Here is an 18425-nt window from a genome sequence, read left to right as displayed (position 1 = left end):
TATGTCATTATCTGACTATGATAAATAAAATAGGGATAAAATATGTTTGCCTACTATAGGCACTTTACATATCATTACTGCCTTGTTAAGTAAATATTTTAATGCTATATTACATATAGAGTTAAAAAAATTAAAACCAATGAATGACACTTTCACTGATTTAGGATGCAGAAACACTAAAGCCCCATACACACTATCAGTTTTACTGATGGTTTTCTCTTCAGGTTTACCAAAACCATCTAATATGAGGTCAAACCTTAAGCGTTTCAATTTGAATGCAATCAGGCAGGCCCTTGTACTACATGGTTTTGGTAAACCTGAAGAGAAAACCATCAGGAAAACTGATAGTGTGTATGGGGCTTTAAAGTGGAGCACAACAATGAACAGGGGAGTGATAGCTGCCAAAGTTAACTTTTCCTATTAACAAGATGGTGATTGGTTGCTAGGAGGTCCGAGCAACAAATCACCAGCTTGTTAATAGGAAAAGTAAACTTTGGCAGCTATCGCTCCCGCCCAATCCCCCTCCACGCCTCACCACCCCCCACCACTTTGAGTTCTTTGCCAACTCCCGCTGTATGCCAGGCCTGCTAAGAGAATGACAGGGGGCGGAGGCTGGAAGGAGAATTAGATCCTATTTAATCATGGCAGCATCTCCCCCTCCTCCAATGCGGCTCCACACGCGCCCTCAGCTTATTTCCACTTTTTGAGTTATATATTCACAACTTGCAGAATGCAGCTTATATTGCTATACAGTTAGTAAACCTCAATTCAGTATTTACAATTTTCCTGCATATAAGTGGTTGGTAGATAAGAACATAAGTGTCTCTTGTACCCTTATTCCTAGGGTTTATCAAGAGAAAGAAACAAAATAGCCAGGACACTTTAGTGAGTCACTTTTCATTTTAGAATGGCACACAGAGATATATATGGATTTTCTAAAGAAAATTACACAGGGGTATTAAAGGCAAAGCCCACATAATCCCTCATCCCTAAGCCTTTCAAAGGGAAATGGGGAGGTGACCCAGAAGCCCTTTTTAAGGACTGCACTACTTACATTACAGTGCCAAACAATATGTGTACCTACAGAAGTTGTCATACTGCCGCTGTTAGAAATCATGAGGCCCCATACAGCCTACCTGACGGGGGCCCCCTTCAACCACGCCCTTGACCCCACCCCTGGCCCTACCCCTGACCCTGGATTGAAGCGATTTACATATGTGTGCGGAGCCACCGCATGCATTTGCAATTAATAAGCATGAAGGAGTGGGGGCAGTTTAAATTTCCTTTTTAGATTGTATTTTATTATATATAGAAATAGAAAAACAAATCTTACACTGTATCTTTACTTTTTTTCATTTTTGCTTTCACAAGGGTCAAGGGATGAACAACATCCCTTGTGATAGCATGGGCCATGACATGTCCTGTTTATGGAGAGATCTGGGGTCTTTTAGACCCCACATCTGTCCTCTGGTCTCCAAAGCACAAGATCAAACCAAGATCAGTTTGATCAGATACTTGTTCAAGCCGGTAATGACTTTTTAAAATTAACCCAAAACCGAAAGTGATAAAATCCTCATCACGTCCAGTTTCTGACATCACACGTGGGAGGAACGACATCCATCCTTCTCACTGTGTCCCAGTAAACGGATGCTACTGGTCACATCTTAAAAGCAGTAAAGGTGGTGGTGAAACCCCCTTCCACTGCCTGTAAAAGTAATCCAGGGGCTTCTTAGCCACTAGGATTGCTTTTACTTTGTGCAGAATTGCTGGTGTTAAAAAAATGATATCTTGATCATTGCTGTAGTGATGACCAAGATATCGCCCTTCCAATCCAGCGAAGTACTGATACATCGCTGGATGGGAAACAGTTAAAATTAAGTGTAAATTAGCATTGCATTGTTTCTTATTATGATCAGCATTGCAATTTTCACACAGGTAGCAGTAGCACTGTAATCAGGTGCTCTATCATGTCTCTGTTATTGCTTTTGGGTGCTGACTTTGTTAACTTATTGCTGTACTTACTGTATGTAACAGCCATAACAAAGTCAGCACCCAAAAGCAATGTGACAGAGAGCCATGATAAAGCACCTGATTACAGTGCTACTGCTACCTGTGTGAAAATTGCAATGCTGATAACCTGCTGTGGTGTGAGATACATAATAGGACACAGTGAGTATTCTATGCTCTAATCCCCACTCACTGTGTCCAGTGCAGCCATGCTGTCCTCCTGCTCTTCTCTGTCAGCCGCTCAACTTCTTCACATATTGTGAGGATTGCAGCCGGGAGCCGAGTGGATTGCAGTATCACTCCGCCAGCCGGGACTATCAGAATAGTGGGGCGGCATTATGTACCGGCATTGTCCCCCCACTGCGCTCCTCTCCTGGGTCCCTGATGGGACCCAGGAAAATTATATACCCTCACTGAAAGCAAGTAGCAGTGGGGGAAGAGTTTAGAAAACTATTTTTTTTTTCAAATGCAGTAACAAATTGTAATGATCAAAAGGTAACAAAGGACATTTTTGCCAAATGTGCTTAAAGCGGGAGTTCACCCGAAAAAAATGTTTTAACATTAGATTGAGGCTCATTTTGGGAAGCAGAATCGGGTGTTTTTTTTAAATCGAAGCAGTACTTACCGTTTTAGAGATAGATCTTCTCCGCCGCTTCCGGGTATGGTCTTCGGGACTGGGCGTTCCTATTTGATTGACAGGCTTCCGACAGGCTTCCGACAATCGCATACATCGCGTCACAAGAAGCCGAACGTCGGTGCGGCTCTATACGACGTTCGGCTACTTTCGGAAAATCGTGACTCGCTGTATGCGACCGTTGGAAGCCTGTCAATCAAATAGGAACGCCCAGTCCCGCAGCCCATACCCGGAAGCGGCGGAGAACATCTCTCTCTAAAACGGTAAGTACTGCTTCGATTTAAAAAAAAACACCCGATTCTGCTTCCCAAAATGAGCCTCAATCTAATGTTAAAAATTGAGTTTTTGGGTGAACCTCCACTTTAAACTTTCACTGGACAAAAAACAACTTTTTTTAGGCTTGGATAGCGTGTAGAAGGGTTAAAATCCCTGTCAGGTGTTTATGGCTCTGTATTTAAAACATCTTGTTATTGATCGTAACATTAAAATGGGGCAGTCATTTCTGCTGCAGAAGAATTACTTGGCGCTAAAATTTTCTTGATGGTCAAAACCTTACAAAAAAATCGGGAGTTCACCCAAACATCAACTTTCTGCAGTTAGATCCAGCATACTGCTGACATCTGCAGTATGCTGGTCTTTTTTTTTTTTTTGGTACTTATCGTTTTAGCAGTATTTCTTCTATGGCTCCGAGCGGGGAATCCTGCGGGGAATGGGCATTCCCGAAGGCAAGCAAGTTGATTGACAGCCTTCGATAGCGCGTCACGGCTTCCGAAAATAGCCGAGGTGACACTTGGCTGTTTACGGCGCCTGCCATGTAGAGCTGACTGCGCAGGCGCCGTAAATTGCCGAGTGTCACTGGTGTGTATTTTCGGAAGCCGTGACGCGCTATCGAAGGCTGTCAATCAACTTGCTTGTCTTCGGGAACGCCTATACCAGGAAGTAATCCCCGCTCGGAGCCATAGAAGAAATACTGCTAAAACGATAAGTACCAAAAAAAAAAAAAAAGATGTAGATGTCAGCAGTATGCTGGATCTAACTGCAGAAAGTTGATTTTTGGGTGAACTCCCGCTTTAAGGAGGGGGTCTGATGTAAGTAGGAACCAGTGTCTAGATAGAATGTCCTTTATTTTCTTAAACTGTCCACTGTGCCTGGTTATAAAGTTGGGGATAGAAGTAGTAAAAAAAAGAAGTCTCTTCCTTCGTGGCTTTTTGAAGGCATATATATTTTGGTCAAACATTTTTAGTCTCCTCGTGGCTCTTTCTGTCAGTTCTTCTGGATAGTACTTGGTAATAAAACACTTCTTAAAAATTACTTATTGGTTAAAATAATTAGTGTCCTGTGTGCTGTTTCTTCTCTACATTTTAAACTGTCCAAAAAGTATATTGCTCATCTATGGCTTGTGTTGGCAACTGTTACAATTTAAGATAGTAATTAGGCAAAAACTTGGAATTTGAAGTTGACTAACGAGGAAATAGAGAACATGTTCTCTATTTGGCCCGACAAAATCCTCGTCGGTTTCCTCGGCCGAAAGTGTACAGACGGCCAGGTTTCTCGGCAGAATACGGCTCCGATCGAGTTTCTGGCTGAATTCTGCCGAGAAACTCGGTCGTGTGTACGGGGCCTCAGGGTATCTGCATTTACAAATGAACAGCTCACGGCCCTTGGCGTGTGGAATATTTGAATAAAGCGAGGAGACTTCCAAAGTTAACCAATGGTAGTTGACAGACCAGTTGATGGTTTACAAGTTGTTATGTAGATCTGAAGTGTCCTTAAGGTATGAGGGGGAGATGTTTTACAAATCCTTGTAAATTATATTTAATGTATTGTGTGAGATTAAAATGTAATGACAAAAATAATAGGGCATCCAGATTTAGGTAGAAATGTATGGACCTTGGGGAGATAATAAAAAGGTATATACCATACCGTAGGATTTTTCTGATGATCAAAACATTTGACAAAAACCTTTAATTTAATTTGGTATATTCCTAACAGAAATTGTGGGGTCAGACTCTAGTAACTTGTAGTATGTTTTATCCTCTAGTCTAGAATGCGCTTCGCATCCAGGATATACTCTGTTTGTCTTGAATGACAATCCCACCACCTTTATTGGTATTCCTGATCATGACACTCTTGTTTTTCTGTAGCGTTTTTATAGCATCCCTTTTTCCTCGATTTATTGTTGGACACTATGGGCCAGATTCAGATACATCGACGTATCTTTAGTGCGGCGTAGCACATCTGATATGCGCTACGCCGACATAACATAGAGAGGGAAGATCACTATTCACAAAGCACTCGCCGAACAACGTTGCACCGGCGTAACGCAAATAGGCCGGCGTAAGCCCGCCTAATTCAAAGTAGGTGGAAGGTGGACGTGATGTATTTAAATGAATCGTGACCCCATGTAAATGAAGCGCCGAACGAATGGCGCATGCGCGCGCATGCTCAGTATCACATCGAATTTACTCCCTAACATACGCCGCGTCAATGCCTGTGACGTGAACGTAACCTACGCCCAGCCCCATTCACGTACAACTTGCGTAAATGACGTAAAAATCGACGGCTGTTCCGACGTCCATACCTTAACATGACTTACCCCTGCTTTATGAGGGGTAAACTTACGCCGGACGTAAGCCTTACGTAAACGGCGTAGCTTAATACGACGGGCGCAAGTACGTTCGCGAATCGGCGTATCTAGGTCATTTGCATATTCGACACGTAAATCGACGGAAGCGCCCCTTGCGGCCAGCGTAAATATGCACCCAAGATACAACGGCGTACTAAGACTTACGTCGGTCGGAAGAAGCCATATTTCAGGCGTATCTAGTATTGTGAATAAGGCGCATAGATACGACGGCGTATCTCTACACTTACGCTGCGTATCTGTAGATACGCCAGCGTAAGTGTTTTCTGAATCTGGCCCTATAGGTTCTTTAATACCTGATGGACTATTAAACTCTATTGTTACCACCATTTGGAACATGGTGACAGAGTTACCTTTTCATTGGTTGGTATAGGAGGTGTAGCGGGGCTTGAAGTTAGAAGGGATGCACTAAGTTAACCTCATCTACAGTGAGCATCTGACAATCATCTAGTAAAATAGGGACTGTAGAATCAGAACTGGACATTCTCTTATTTTATTTTTGTTTGCATGGTGTCCATGAAATGTTCATTTGCTTATGACGCTCTGAAGTTCTATAAATACCGTTAATTCAAAACGATTGGGTGTAAGCCAAACGTATGACCCTGTAAGTTCTTAGTGAGATATGTTTGTGTGATGTTTCATTCTTTAAATAAAGCACATACGGTAATTGAAGGGGTGGCATATCAGTACCTATGCAAAACAAGCAAGTGCAAAGGAAAAAGCTACCTGTTACCTAAGGAACCACTTTCAGAGGTTGTTCACACCCGCTGTGTCAATATAAATTTAGCTTTATTTCTAAACACAGCTAAATACATTGAGACAAAATGTATCAAGAAAATTAGAGACATGTATAGTCAGAAATAGGGATGAGCTTCGTATTCGAGTCAAACTCATGTACGACTCGAACATCGTACGTTCGATCGTTCGTCGAAATACGGACAAAACGGGTCGTTCGCGCCAAATTCGAGTTACGTTTCACAGACCATAATTCACTGCGGCATCGCTGGCTGATGATTGGCCAAGCAAGCACTATGACCCGCATGCTTAGCCAATCACAGCTTGCAAAAAACGGAGAGCCATAATTGGCCAAAGCCAGGGTGGCTTTGGCCAATTATGGCTCAGGGGGTTTAATACACGCCCCACACTATAAAAGGCCGCCTGCAGGTCGGCCTTGTGTAGTGTGTTGCGGTGGTTAAGAGATGACAGAGAGAGTGTAATTTTTTGCAGGTAGATAGAGCAGGCAGGCAGGCAGGCTAGTCAGTTAATGTTACAGTGTGTAGAGGATATATATACATCCCAGGTGTTGTACATATATTTATACACTGTATAGTTTAGCTAGATCAGTTCTTCCTAATTTACTGGCAAGCAGGCGATTGTACTAGCTGCTGTATTCTTACGTGGTTTATTGCCTGTGTCCTCTGTAGTTTGCACCTAAAGCTACTTGGTGTGTACTGGTCGTGTGCTCTGTAGTTTGCACCTAAAGCTACTTGTGAAAACGTCTTTGAGAACCCGAGTCCTGAAAAAAACGACAGTTTTTAAAACTTTTTTTCCATTGATACATGTTCCCTGGGGCAAGACCCGGGTTCTCAAAGACGTTTTACAACAATACCTTGCATATTAGGCTTTAACATAAGCACTTTTGAATTTGAACATTAGAGTCTCATAGACGTCAACGGGGTTCTAAATGTTCGCGCAAATGTTCGGTCCGTTTGAAGGTTCTGGTGCAAATCGAACAGGGTGTTCGGCTCATGCCTAGTCACAAATCAGACTTCAGCAAACTCTCTGTGACAGGTTTACAGACCTGGGTCTCTGGGCAGCCAAGTGCAAAGATCTAAGACAGATATATTACTGAAGATAAGACAGATTTCCACACAAAACAGATGCATAATTAAGTGGTCAGGTTTAATGTGTCAGCAAGTGCTATCAAATTTTTATTACTGTGTTATGTGCTCACCCAATCACATTGTGTACTCACCCAATCACATTTACATCTCTGCAGCATGTGAACATTGCCCCATGCCTTTAAGCCTGGTTAACACTGGTGCAAGTTTATCACATCACAATGGAAATCACATTCATTTCACTGGTTCATTTCGCTCACATCAATGCAACGCAACTACGATGCGACTTTGGGAAAGGGTCCTGTGCTGTAGGACTGGTTCACACCAGATGTAGTCCAGTGAATTTTTATTCTGCATCAAAAATACATGGACAGTGTTTAACATGGACTCCAATGGCCCTAGTTCACACTAGTGCAGTGCATTCCAGTGCAGTCAACAAAAGTAGAACATGTTGCATGCTTTCTGTATGGAATGCAGCAAAATGCATAAAAAACTCATTAGAATGTACGTCTTGAACGTGAATTGAGATAAAGAAAAAAAGAGGGTAAAATGTGCACTGGAATGCATCAGAAACTCATCTGAATGCATAAAAATGCAGTAACAAATTAGGGACGTAGAAATTGTGGTGTGACCTGACTCCTAAAGACCCCCCCCCAGGTAAAGAAAAATACCTTGATGCATACTGTTACTTTAACCACTTCCGGACCGCCCACTGCATATATACTGTGGCAGGGCGGCCCGGCTGTGCAAAATCACGTACCTGTATGTGATTTTGTTAACGTGATCTGGGGAGCGTGCCACCAGAGCCCCGCTCTTGTTGTGATTAGGTCAGGTCACACAGGAGTCACTTCATCACGACACAGAGTGATGCTGTAAATGTATTCTGACCTGCACATGTGTACATTACGGCTGACAGGTGGGTAGAAGCATTTATGACAGAAGAGACAATTAGGGTATCTTCTGTCATAAAAACCCTGCCTGTCAGCATTATTTTTAAATGTGAGTTTAATAATACTTTAAAATAAATTAAACTACCGTATGTTTAATTCTAACACAGATTTTCATTCACTTCTGCTATATAGGGGTAAGGCAGAAGATGCCACCAACTGGAGGATCGTCCTTGGGAAGCATAACCTCAACCGTACAGAATCTACGGAAAAAATTTACAATGTGAAGCGCATCTATAGACATGAACGTTTTCGCTATCCCCATCTGAACGAGCTGGACTATGACATTGCATTAGTGAAGCCTGTGGAGGATATACTGCCTACTCACTTTATACATTATGCCTGCCTTCCTAAGAAAGAAATAACTCTACGTCCAGGCCATTTCTGCTGGGTAACCGGATGGGGAGACACCAGAGGTAATCTGCTTGTACCCTAAAAAACTAAATATTTCAAGTCTATGTTCAATCGGCACACTGTTACTTGTGTATACACAGCATCACCCTGTGATGATACACGTAGTTCATGCTTTTTTGTCTATGTTCAATCTATCTATAGTGTTAAGCCTGGTATACACAGGCCAAATATCGGCTATTATCGGCCGGTTCAACAGAAACTGGCAGACATTTGCCCGTGTGTATACCAGCCTGTCCGACATAACCTGGCTGAGCAGCCAGCTTCTGTCAAATAAACATGCTGGAAAACCAGCATCCGATCAGCACTTGCAGCCAATGGCTGTGAGCACTGACCGGCGTGTTCTGGCAGCCCTCCTGTCAGAAAACAATAGCTCAGCATGAAGAGCGCTGTACTAACATCGGAGCAGCAAGATTATCACGTTCAGCCCACTGGCTTGAACGAAAAACACTGATAGTATGTACTAGGCTTTAGGTATATTTAGATAGGGTCACTTTTACTGGAAAATATTTTACTGGATATTAGCCTAAAAATTATAACAGCTTAACAGTGTGGAGCTCAATGTTTTGTTGCTTCTCATTTAACTACTTGCTCACTGCCCCATAGCAGTTTTACTACTACAGGGCGGCAACTGTGCTCCGGATCACTTACAGTATATATATATGTGATCCGACTTTCCCTGGTAGGGGACGCCTCACTCCCGCTGTTATTATACACAGTTGGAGCTGATCAGCGGGTACCGTGGACTCAATGTGCTCTGCCAGCCGCCGATCATTTGTTACCCAGGCAGAACAGCAGTCTGCCTATGTAAACAAGTCAGTAGGGAAGGCATGGATCCTTTGTTCCTGCAAAGCAGGGACATGGATCCATGCCTTTCCCTAGTAAAAGCACCTCCCACACAGTACACAAACACAGGCTAGTCACACATTTAACTCTTTTATTGCCCTAGATGTTTAACCCCTTCCCAGGCAGTGTCATTAGATCAGCGACAGTGCATATTTTTTAGCACTGATCACAGTATTTGTGTTACTGGTCCCCAAAAAGTTTCGAAAGTGTCAGAATGTCTGTCGCTGTATCGCAATCCCTATAAGTTGATGTTTGCCACCATTACTAGTAAAAAATAAAAAAAAATTGGTGATGCCAATTACATTTCATAAGTACTCAATCCAAGGATAAATATTGGAAACAAGTGTATGTAATATTTTTTTTTTTAACTGTGGTCATGTGACTGTAAATTCTCCAATCCACTCTGGGCAGTGGAAAATGAGAGCACACAGCATATTCTATAGACTTAAATTAGGACAAATGTAATCTTAATATTTAATCTTACATCTCTGTGTTTAAAGGTGGAAAGGCAAACTTAACACTGTCAGAAGTCCTTAACCAAGCCAAGCTGCCCATCATTGACAACAAGACTTGCAAGCAGAAAAAATTCTGGGGAGAAAGAGTTCGGGAGTCAATGATTTGTGCAGGTTTCCGAGATTTTGGAGGATCTCCTGCTGCTTGCCAGGTAACTAAACATGAATTTTACATTGGTGCCCCAATTTTACTATGAAATATTCCTACACAAAAGTAAAAATTTGCTTTCACAACACATCTGTCCGTATGGTGGAGCTAAGTTGATGTTGATTTATAGTGGCCATTTGGATAATTATTATGACTCATACACATTAGAAAATTCAGTAAATCATTAAATTGATATTATCATTATATAATTACCTCTGTATAAATGTTTCCAATACATAATTACAAAAAAAATGTGTGTGTAAATGTAGAATGAAGGTCAACACACCCAACATTTTGCTTACTTTTCAAACATTACTGATTGTACCTGCTAAGAATACCCATATATAAGAAATTAATATCATTGTTATCTGTGCAACAATCAGCACCAATAACCCAAAAACAAAATGTACCATAGAGTAGGAGCTACATAGTTTTCTTTTGTTCTTTAATTTCCATCTAATAACCCTGGGTTTATATAAGCTTTAATCCAGCAAATAATTACATACCATGTATGTGGTCTTTGTTTTCACCTCACTTAAACCTAAAAGTTAAAAAAGCTGCTACGCTGCATCCCAGGATGAAGTTTCCCAGGGAATCTCTGGATAGCTATTATATCCCTTATCGTAGTACTGGTATTGAAGGACCACTACTTTGCATCTAAAAATCTAAAGGACCAGGAGGTAAGTATAAAGCCTGGTACACACGATCGGATTTTCCATAGACAAAGCATAGGACTTTTGTCTGAAGGGAGTTGGCCAAAAACTTGTCTTGCATATAAATGGCACACAATTGTCGGGCAACAAACACGAACGTAGTTATGTACTACGTGGTTTTTCAGCTTTTTAGCGCCACCCTTTGGGCACCTTTTGCTAATGTAGTGTTTGGTGAGCATTGCTTCCGAGCATGCGTGTTTGTACTTTGGACTTTTGTCCGACAAACTTACTTGTGTACACATGATCGAAAAATCCGACAATTGTTGGCAGAAAATTTTAAAGCATGCTATCCAACATTTGTCCGCGGAAAATCCGACAATTGTCCAATGGAGCATACAAAGAGTCGGATTTTCCGACAACAGCCTGTCATCACACAATTCCCGCAGTAAAATCTGATCGTGTGTACGAGGCTTAAGTAATACCACTAACCTCCTTTACACAGATCATGGATTAATGGAGTTCTACTTTTAATACCTTTAAACATGCATTCAAATGTTTTCTAAATGGAAGTGTGGTTAATTATGCTATGACTCAATTCATTTAAGTCATAGCGTAATAAACCATGAACAGAGTAGTGTTTTCTGAAATAAAAATTTGAATGTTCCTACAAAAAATCAATAAACCAATCTGTAAATAAATCACCAGTTGTCGTATTTGATCATAAGTGATCATAAGATTCAAACTCCTGTGACCAATTGAGCTTAATAAATTCCGAACGTTATTAAAACATTTTGTGAATTGACTTGTTATTGACAAAATGATTTTTGTGCAGTCCAGTTAGAAATAATGTATTTCTACAACTACTACTACCATACAAATATATATTTGTCTAATTGCTAATCATTGTAATTTATAGAATTCAATCAGAATCCATCTTTACTGGTCTGACCTCATCATATGGAATTCCAATATGATATGGATAGAAAGAAATTTTTTTTTTTTTTTTTGCAAGTGCCTGAAAGTAATTTTTCTTTTATACACATGTGTATATTGCACTAATAAAAATGATCAAATGCTTAAAGGATCACTAAAGAGAATTTTTTTATTTTTTAAATAACAAACATGTTATACTTACCTAGACTAAGAGTGGCCCCGAACCTGGTCTTCTGGGGTCCCTCTGCGGCTGTCTCGGCTACCCCCCACAAGAGCTTTCCACCTTCATGCGAGCTCTCTCGCATGGTGGAAAGTCCTTGCGGGTGCGCTCCCGTGATACAGCCGGCGGCTATAGATGATCACTGTATCACTCGGCCCCGACACGCCGTGTCATTGGATATGATTGACAGCAGCGAGAGCCAATGACTGCGCTACTTTCAATCAACCAATGAAAGAGCCAAGAAGCTGACTGAGAAGCCTGCGCATTCACGGCGCGAAATTCTTGAAGGGTCAGGTAAGTAAGCCTAATGCTGAGATGTTTTTTCACCTTAATGCATAGAATGCATTAAGGTGAAAAAAACATCTAAATTTACAACCCCTTTAAATGAAGAGGCATAGGTCAGAGGCTTCTTCTGCTCTGGAAGCACCCCATTCCTTAATTTGATGCATGGCAAGCCTCTGGAATCTAGCATGACCAAAAAAATTTGTTTCATTTTGTTTAGATTCATTAATCTAGTTATTTTGTTTAGTTAAATTCGGTTGATTCGTTCAATTCGTATTCGGGAATCGTATTCTGAATTTTTTAAATTTTCTTTCTTTTTTTTTCTTTTTTTTCGAAATTTTCAAATCAATAGATTTAGAATCAGTCGAAACCAAAATGTTATATATTTTTTCCGTTCTAATTTGGCAAAGTGAACAAACAAAAGAAAAATTCTCATCAAATGATTACAATGACTCTTTAAATTACCTTTGGTTTAACAAAAACAGCTTTATTTCGAAATGGTACTTTAATAACATACACAGTTTTTGATTCAGAAATATGTTTACAGTTCGAATTTGAACGGTATGCGATGTAAAATTGTATTTTTATTTGAAAGTTCAAAATTCGGACGATTTTCGTTATTCGGAGCATTTGGTAAACCTTGTTTATACTGTAATTCGAGTATTCGGATATATCCGCATCACCAAATAACGAACCGCACATGTCTACTAGTAAGCTGACCACCTACAAACCAGTTGGAATGCTTAAACCAGCTACTACCACAGAGGGCATACATGCCTCTATCTAACATCTTAGCAAAATACCAAGGTTAACATTTCCTTAAATCTTCCAAAGTTATTGTTATGCCGTATACACACGATCGGTCAAACCGATGAGAACGGTCTGATGGACCGGTTTCATCGGACCAAACCAATCGTGTGTAGGCCCCATCGGTTATTTATCCATAGGTTAAAAAAAAGCAATCTTGTTTTAAATTTAACCGATGGATACCTAACCGATAGAAAAAAAATGATCGTTTGTAGGCACGTCCATCGATTAAAAATCCACGCATGCTCAGAATCAAGTTGACGCATGCTTGGAAGCATTGAACTTCATTTTTTTCAGCACGTCATTGTGTTTTACATCACCACGTTCTGACACGATCGTTTTTTTAACTAATGGTGTGTAGGCACGACTGACCATCAGTCAGCTTCATCGGAAGGACCGATCGTGTGTACCTCGGAATAAGAATGGTTGAAGGTAAAATCTAGATAAAGACCTTCCACCAATTTAAAGGGATTTTAATACAATTGATACCAGGTGTTATTAACATTTGTTGCAAGGATGGGTGTCCAAAAATTGAGGACTTTGACATGCTCAAGCACTGCACACGGTATACACATAATGATAGAAGTCTGCTTCCTGACTACTTTGTATCAGTTTGCTTTTTTCATACTGGTCATCCTGAAAATAAACAAAAAAAGTTCTCTCCATTTGAAGTCGTTTATAATTTTACATTAATTATTGGATCTACTCAACGTTTGTATTGTGGGAAGTTAATCATGCTGGAATTTCAGTTTCCAGTATAAATAGCACAAGAAAGCCCTAGTTAAAACTGATTACTAGGTTAGAATGTTCATTCTATTATGTCAGCAGGCTGAATCAGCAGCGTGAATCAATACTGTGTGTATCCAGTCACAGTCTTTTCATGTGTGGTTCTGTGTGCTAGTGTGGGTCCCCCCACAATTCAGGCTTGAGAGGTGGAAAATGAATTCCACTATATAGGTGTCAAAATAGGGAAAAGGCAATGTACAAAGTACAGTAACCTACATAGTCAAAGTCAAATTTCCCTTTTTGTTTAGAGCAGATAAAATAATGTTAGATGATTTCTAAATGTTCCCTGTATATTACTGCAAGTAAATAAGTTAGACATTTCTGTCGTACAGAGTAAATGGACTACCAAGGTGTACCTGACAACTACAATGGTAACAACAAATACACTTAGAGAAATATGCAATGGAAAAGATGGTTAACATGAGCAAACAAAGCCACCAAGGATTAAATACTGATATTTTTTACCAAATTGTTACTACCTTGGAGAATTTAGAATGAAAGGGTGCCAGGTTTTTTTGTTTCATGGTTAAAATTGAGTTCAGGCTATATTTTATTTAAGAGATATGGGGGTTCATTTACTAAAGGCAAATAGGCAGTTCACTTTGCAAGGGAATTTGCGTTTTGCAAGGGGTTTTTCCCCAGAGCTTAGGAAATGAGGCGAAGCTTTGCTGACTTCCATCATCCAATCATGTTTTTTTTTCAATGTTCATCACATTCATTAAGCTCCCAAGCAAATTTGCCTTTAGTAAATTAACACTGTCCTAAAGAACTTTGGGCCAGATCCACATAGAAATAGATCGGCGCAGCGTATCAGAGATACGCTACGCCGCCGTACCTTACCTGGCGTTCTTTCGAATCCTCAAAGATTTCGCAGCGTAAGTTACGGCGGCGTAGTGTATTTCTGGCGGCGGAATTCAAATCGACGATTAGGGGGCGTGTTTCATTTAAATGAAGCGCGTCCCCGCGCCGAATGAACTGCACATGCTCCGTTTCTAAATTTCCCGCCATGCATTGCGCTAAATGACATCGCAACGACATCATTTTTTTTAACTTAGACGTGAATTGCGTCCATCCCGATTCACGGACGACTTACGCAAAAAAAATTCAAATTTCGACGCGGGAACGACGGCCATACTTAACATGGCAAGTCTAACTATACGCCGCAAAATAGCAGCTTTAACTATACGCCGGAACAAGCCGACTAGAGACGATGTAAGAGAATGCGACGGCCGCACGTATGTTCGTGGATCGTCGGAAATAGCTAATTTGCATACCCGACGCGGAAAACGACGTGAACGCCACCCAGCGGACGCCGAAGTATTGCATCTTAGATCCGAAGGCGTACGAGGACGTACACCTGTCGGATCTAACCCAGATGCAGTCGTGTCTTGGTTTGAGGATTCAGACTAAAGATACGATGCGGGTAATTTGAAAGTACGCCGGCGTATCAGTAGATACGCCGGCGTACTCTGTCTGTGGATCTGGCCCACTGTTTCTAGGCAATAAACATTTCCTGTTAGATCCTTGTATGATTATGGTGTATTCTGTTGGGTTAATTCACGAAAGAAGTGCAAGCAATGACGATGATGCGTAAAATGCAGTAACACATTCCAGTCATTTAACTTTCAGATTAGAGTTGTCACAAAATGTCTTCTTTGATTGCTACACATGACTTTGACCAATGCCATTCATTTTTTTATCAGTTTAGCAAGATATTAGGAGATATTGAGACAAATATCTGTCGTCAGGTTTATATACTGTATATCTTAAGTATAGATAACCCCTAAAAGTCACTGATTGTTGTTTATAGGGAGATTCTGGAGGACCACTCGTATGTCAAAATGGAAGAGAACGTTGGGAAGTCCACGGGATAGTCAGTTTTGGACCCATTGGTTGCACAGTGGAGAACAAGCCCAGTGTTTTCACTAAAACTTCCACCTATATTCCTTGGATTGAGGCCACAAGAATCCGTGATTTCTTCCTACACTGAAGGCAGAAGCGGGAGCTCAAATGTGGCAGCTGTTCAAATCTTGGATTGTAAAAGGGATTTATGCTTATTCTTCATAGCAGGGATTTAGTCTTATCACATGGCACAGCCTGTGCATACAACATCTTCAGCGTTGTTAGATTAGTGTGCAGTCCAGTAGCTACTTGTTTCTGAAGTCAGCAAAGATAGAAAAGGCCAGTTGGCACAGAGGTGAAATGAATGCAGTATCTTGTGTTCCGCACATATCACAGATCTGCCGTATGCAGCTACTTACAACTGTAGCCTTTCCTGTCCAATAAAACAAAGGAGATCATGTAAATGCTAAAGTGACCTCAATCTGTGTACATCAAATACTTACACCTGTTGTACGCACCTTTAAGATAGATACAATGATTTTACCTTCCAGGCCATTTTTATATTTTATTCCATAGATAAGGAGTAGAGGGTGACAACATTTTTCAGATAATAATGTTGGGCCAAATTCTCAAAAGAGATACGCAGGCTGAACAGCAGTTAAGTCTGCGTATCCCTGTGCCTAACTTTGGAAACGATTCTCAAAAGGCTTTTTCCAAAGTTAGGCAGAAAATCCGGCATGTGTAAGACACTTACACGGTCAGATTTTAGGATGCAGTACCGCATCCGCCACTGGGGGCATTTCTCATTGAAATCCAGCTTTGCGTATGCAAATGAGGACTTAAGTAGATTTTCAAAGCATTTCAGCACTTTGATTTCTGCCTAAGTTCCGAATTTGCCGGCGCAAAATTAGGGCTGGGTTTACAATGTGGAAAGTTAGCCAAACCTTGTAAAGGCCCATTTCAGCGACGGCATTTGGTATGCATTCCTGAGGGAGAACTCCACGGCAATTTTTAAATTCAAAACCGGCATGGGTTCCCCCCCAGGAGCATACCAGGCCCTTAGGTCTGGTATGGGTTGTAAGGAGACCCCCCCACGCCGAAAAATTGACGTAGGGGGTCCCCCTACAATCCATACCAGACCCGTATCCAAAGCACGCTACCCGGCCGGCCAGGAATGGGAGTGGGGACGAGCGAGCGCCCCCCCCCCCTCCTGAGCCGTGCCAGGCCGCATGCCCTCAACATGGGGGGGTTGGGTGCTCTGGGGCAGGGGGGCGCACTGCGGGCCCCCCCACCCCAGAGCACCCTGTCCCCATGTTGATGAGGACAGGACCTCTTCCCGACAACCCTTGCCATTGGTTGTCGGGGTCTGCGGGCGGAGGCTTATCGGAATCTGGGAGTCCCCTCAAATAAGGGGGCCCCCAGATACCGGCCCCCCACCCTAAGTGAATGGATATGGGGTACATCGTACCCCTATCCATTCACCTGGAGGCAAAAAGTAAAATGTAGTAAACACACAACACAAGGCTTTTTAAAATATTTTATTATTCTGCTCCGGATGCCCCCCCTGTCTTCGTTATTAGCTCAATTACCAGGGGGGGCTTCTTCTTCCGCTCTCCGGGGGTCTTCCGCTCTCCGGGGGTCTTCTCCGCTCTCCGGGGGTCTTCTCCGCTCTCCGGGGGTCTGCTCCGGTAGGTACCCACGTGGTGGGTGCACGTGGGTAGGCACCCACCACGTGGGTACCTACCGGAGCATGATGGGATGGTGATGCCTATATAAATGGGATGCAAGGCGCGCTTCCATCATTACAGCGACAACCGGCGACGAGGCAACATCGGAAGAACAGAAGACCAGAAGACCCTGACATCACAGAAGACCGCGCCGGCTGCCTGTTTGAAATCGAGCTAACACACAAACATAGCAGGCAGCCAGCGCTGAAGAAGAAGGCACCGGAGAGCTGCAGAAGAACCGGGGTTCGCCGAGTCAAGAGCGGAAGAGGGGAGAAGATGGAAGAAGCCCCCCGGAGTCCGGAGAAGCCCCCCCGGAGAGCGGAGAAGACCCCCGGAGAGCGGAGAAGACCCCCGGAGAGCGGAAGACCCCCGGAGAGCGGAAGAAGAAGCCCCCCCTGGTAATTGAGCTAATAACGAAGACAGGGGGGGCATCCGGAGCAGAATAATAAAATATTTTAAAAAGCCTTGTGTTGTGTGTTTACTACATTTTACTTTTTGCCTCCAGGTGAATGGATAGGGGTACGATGTACCCCATATCCATTCACTTAGGGTGGGGGGCCGGTATCTGGGGGCCCCCTTATTTGAGGGGACTCCCAGATTCCGATAAGCCTCCGCCCGCAGACCCCGACAACCAATGGCAAGGGTTGTCGGGAAGAGGTCCTGTCCTCATCAACATGGGGACAGGGTGCTCTGGGGTGGGGGGGCCCGCAGTGCGCCCCCCTGCCCCAGAGCACCCAACCCCCCCATGTTGAGGGCATGCGGCCTGGCACGGCTCAGGAGGGGGGGGGGGCGCTCGCTCGTCCCCACTCCCATTCCTGGCCGGCCGGGGTAGCGTGCTTTGGATACGGGTCTGGTATGGATTGTAGGGGGACCCCCTACGTCAATTTTTCGGCGTGGGGGGGTCTCCTTACAACCCATACCAGACCTAAGGGCCTGGTATGCTCCTGGGGGGGGAACCCATGCCGGTTTTTTATTTGAAAATTGGCATGGAGTTCACCCTCTCAGGAATGCATGCTGAGCGACGCTGTCATTTTTTTTTATAATTATTTGTTTTCCCGGCGCGTCTTTTTTTTTCACCCGTCGCAACTTTAGTGTCCCGTCGAAATTCTCAAAGCCGACCGGCGTTAATTACGTTCGCGCGCTGCACGTCGGGAAAATTACGTCACACGCATGCGCAGTACGGCC

The 18425-nt window shown here is 42.7% G+C and overlaps 1 protein-coding gene across 1 annotated transcript in view; it reads left to right on the top strand.

Moving 5' to 3' along the window:
• LOC120909094 (elastase-1-like) overlaps window positions 1-16126 on the top strand; it is a 49917-nt gene extending 33791 nt beyond the window's left edge. The window contains exons 4-6 of the mRNA XM_040320745.1: window positions 8209-8489; window positions 9831-9994; window positions 15482-16126. Of these exons, the coding sequence (XP_040176679.1) occupies window positions 8209-8489; window positions 9831-9994; window positions 15482-15661 (625 nt within the window). The 3' untranslated portion in view covers window positions 15662-16126. The remainder of the gene's footprint in view (window positions 1-8208; window positions 8490-9830; window positions 9995-15481) is intronic.
• Window positions 16127-18425: the final 2299 nt, after the last annotated feature.

The sequence above is a fragment of the Rana temporaria genome, chromosome 8 (assembly GCF_905171775.1).
Source record: "Rana temporaria chromosome 8, aRanTem1.1, whole genome shotgun sequence".
Lineage (NCBI taxonomy): Eukaryota > Metazoa > Chordata > Amphibia > Anura > Ranidae > Rana > Rana temporaria.
The sequence above is the reverse complement of the archived record's forward strand: the minus strand, read 5'-3'. Positions and strand labels throughout refer to the sequence as shown.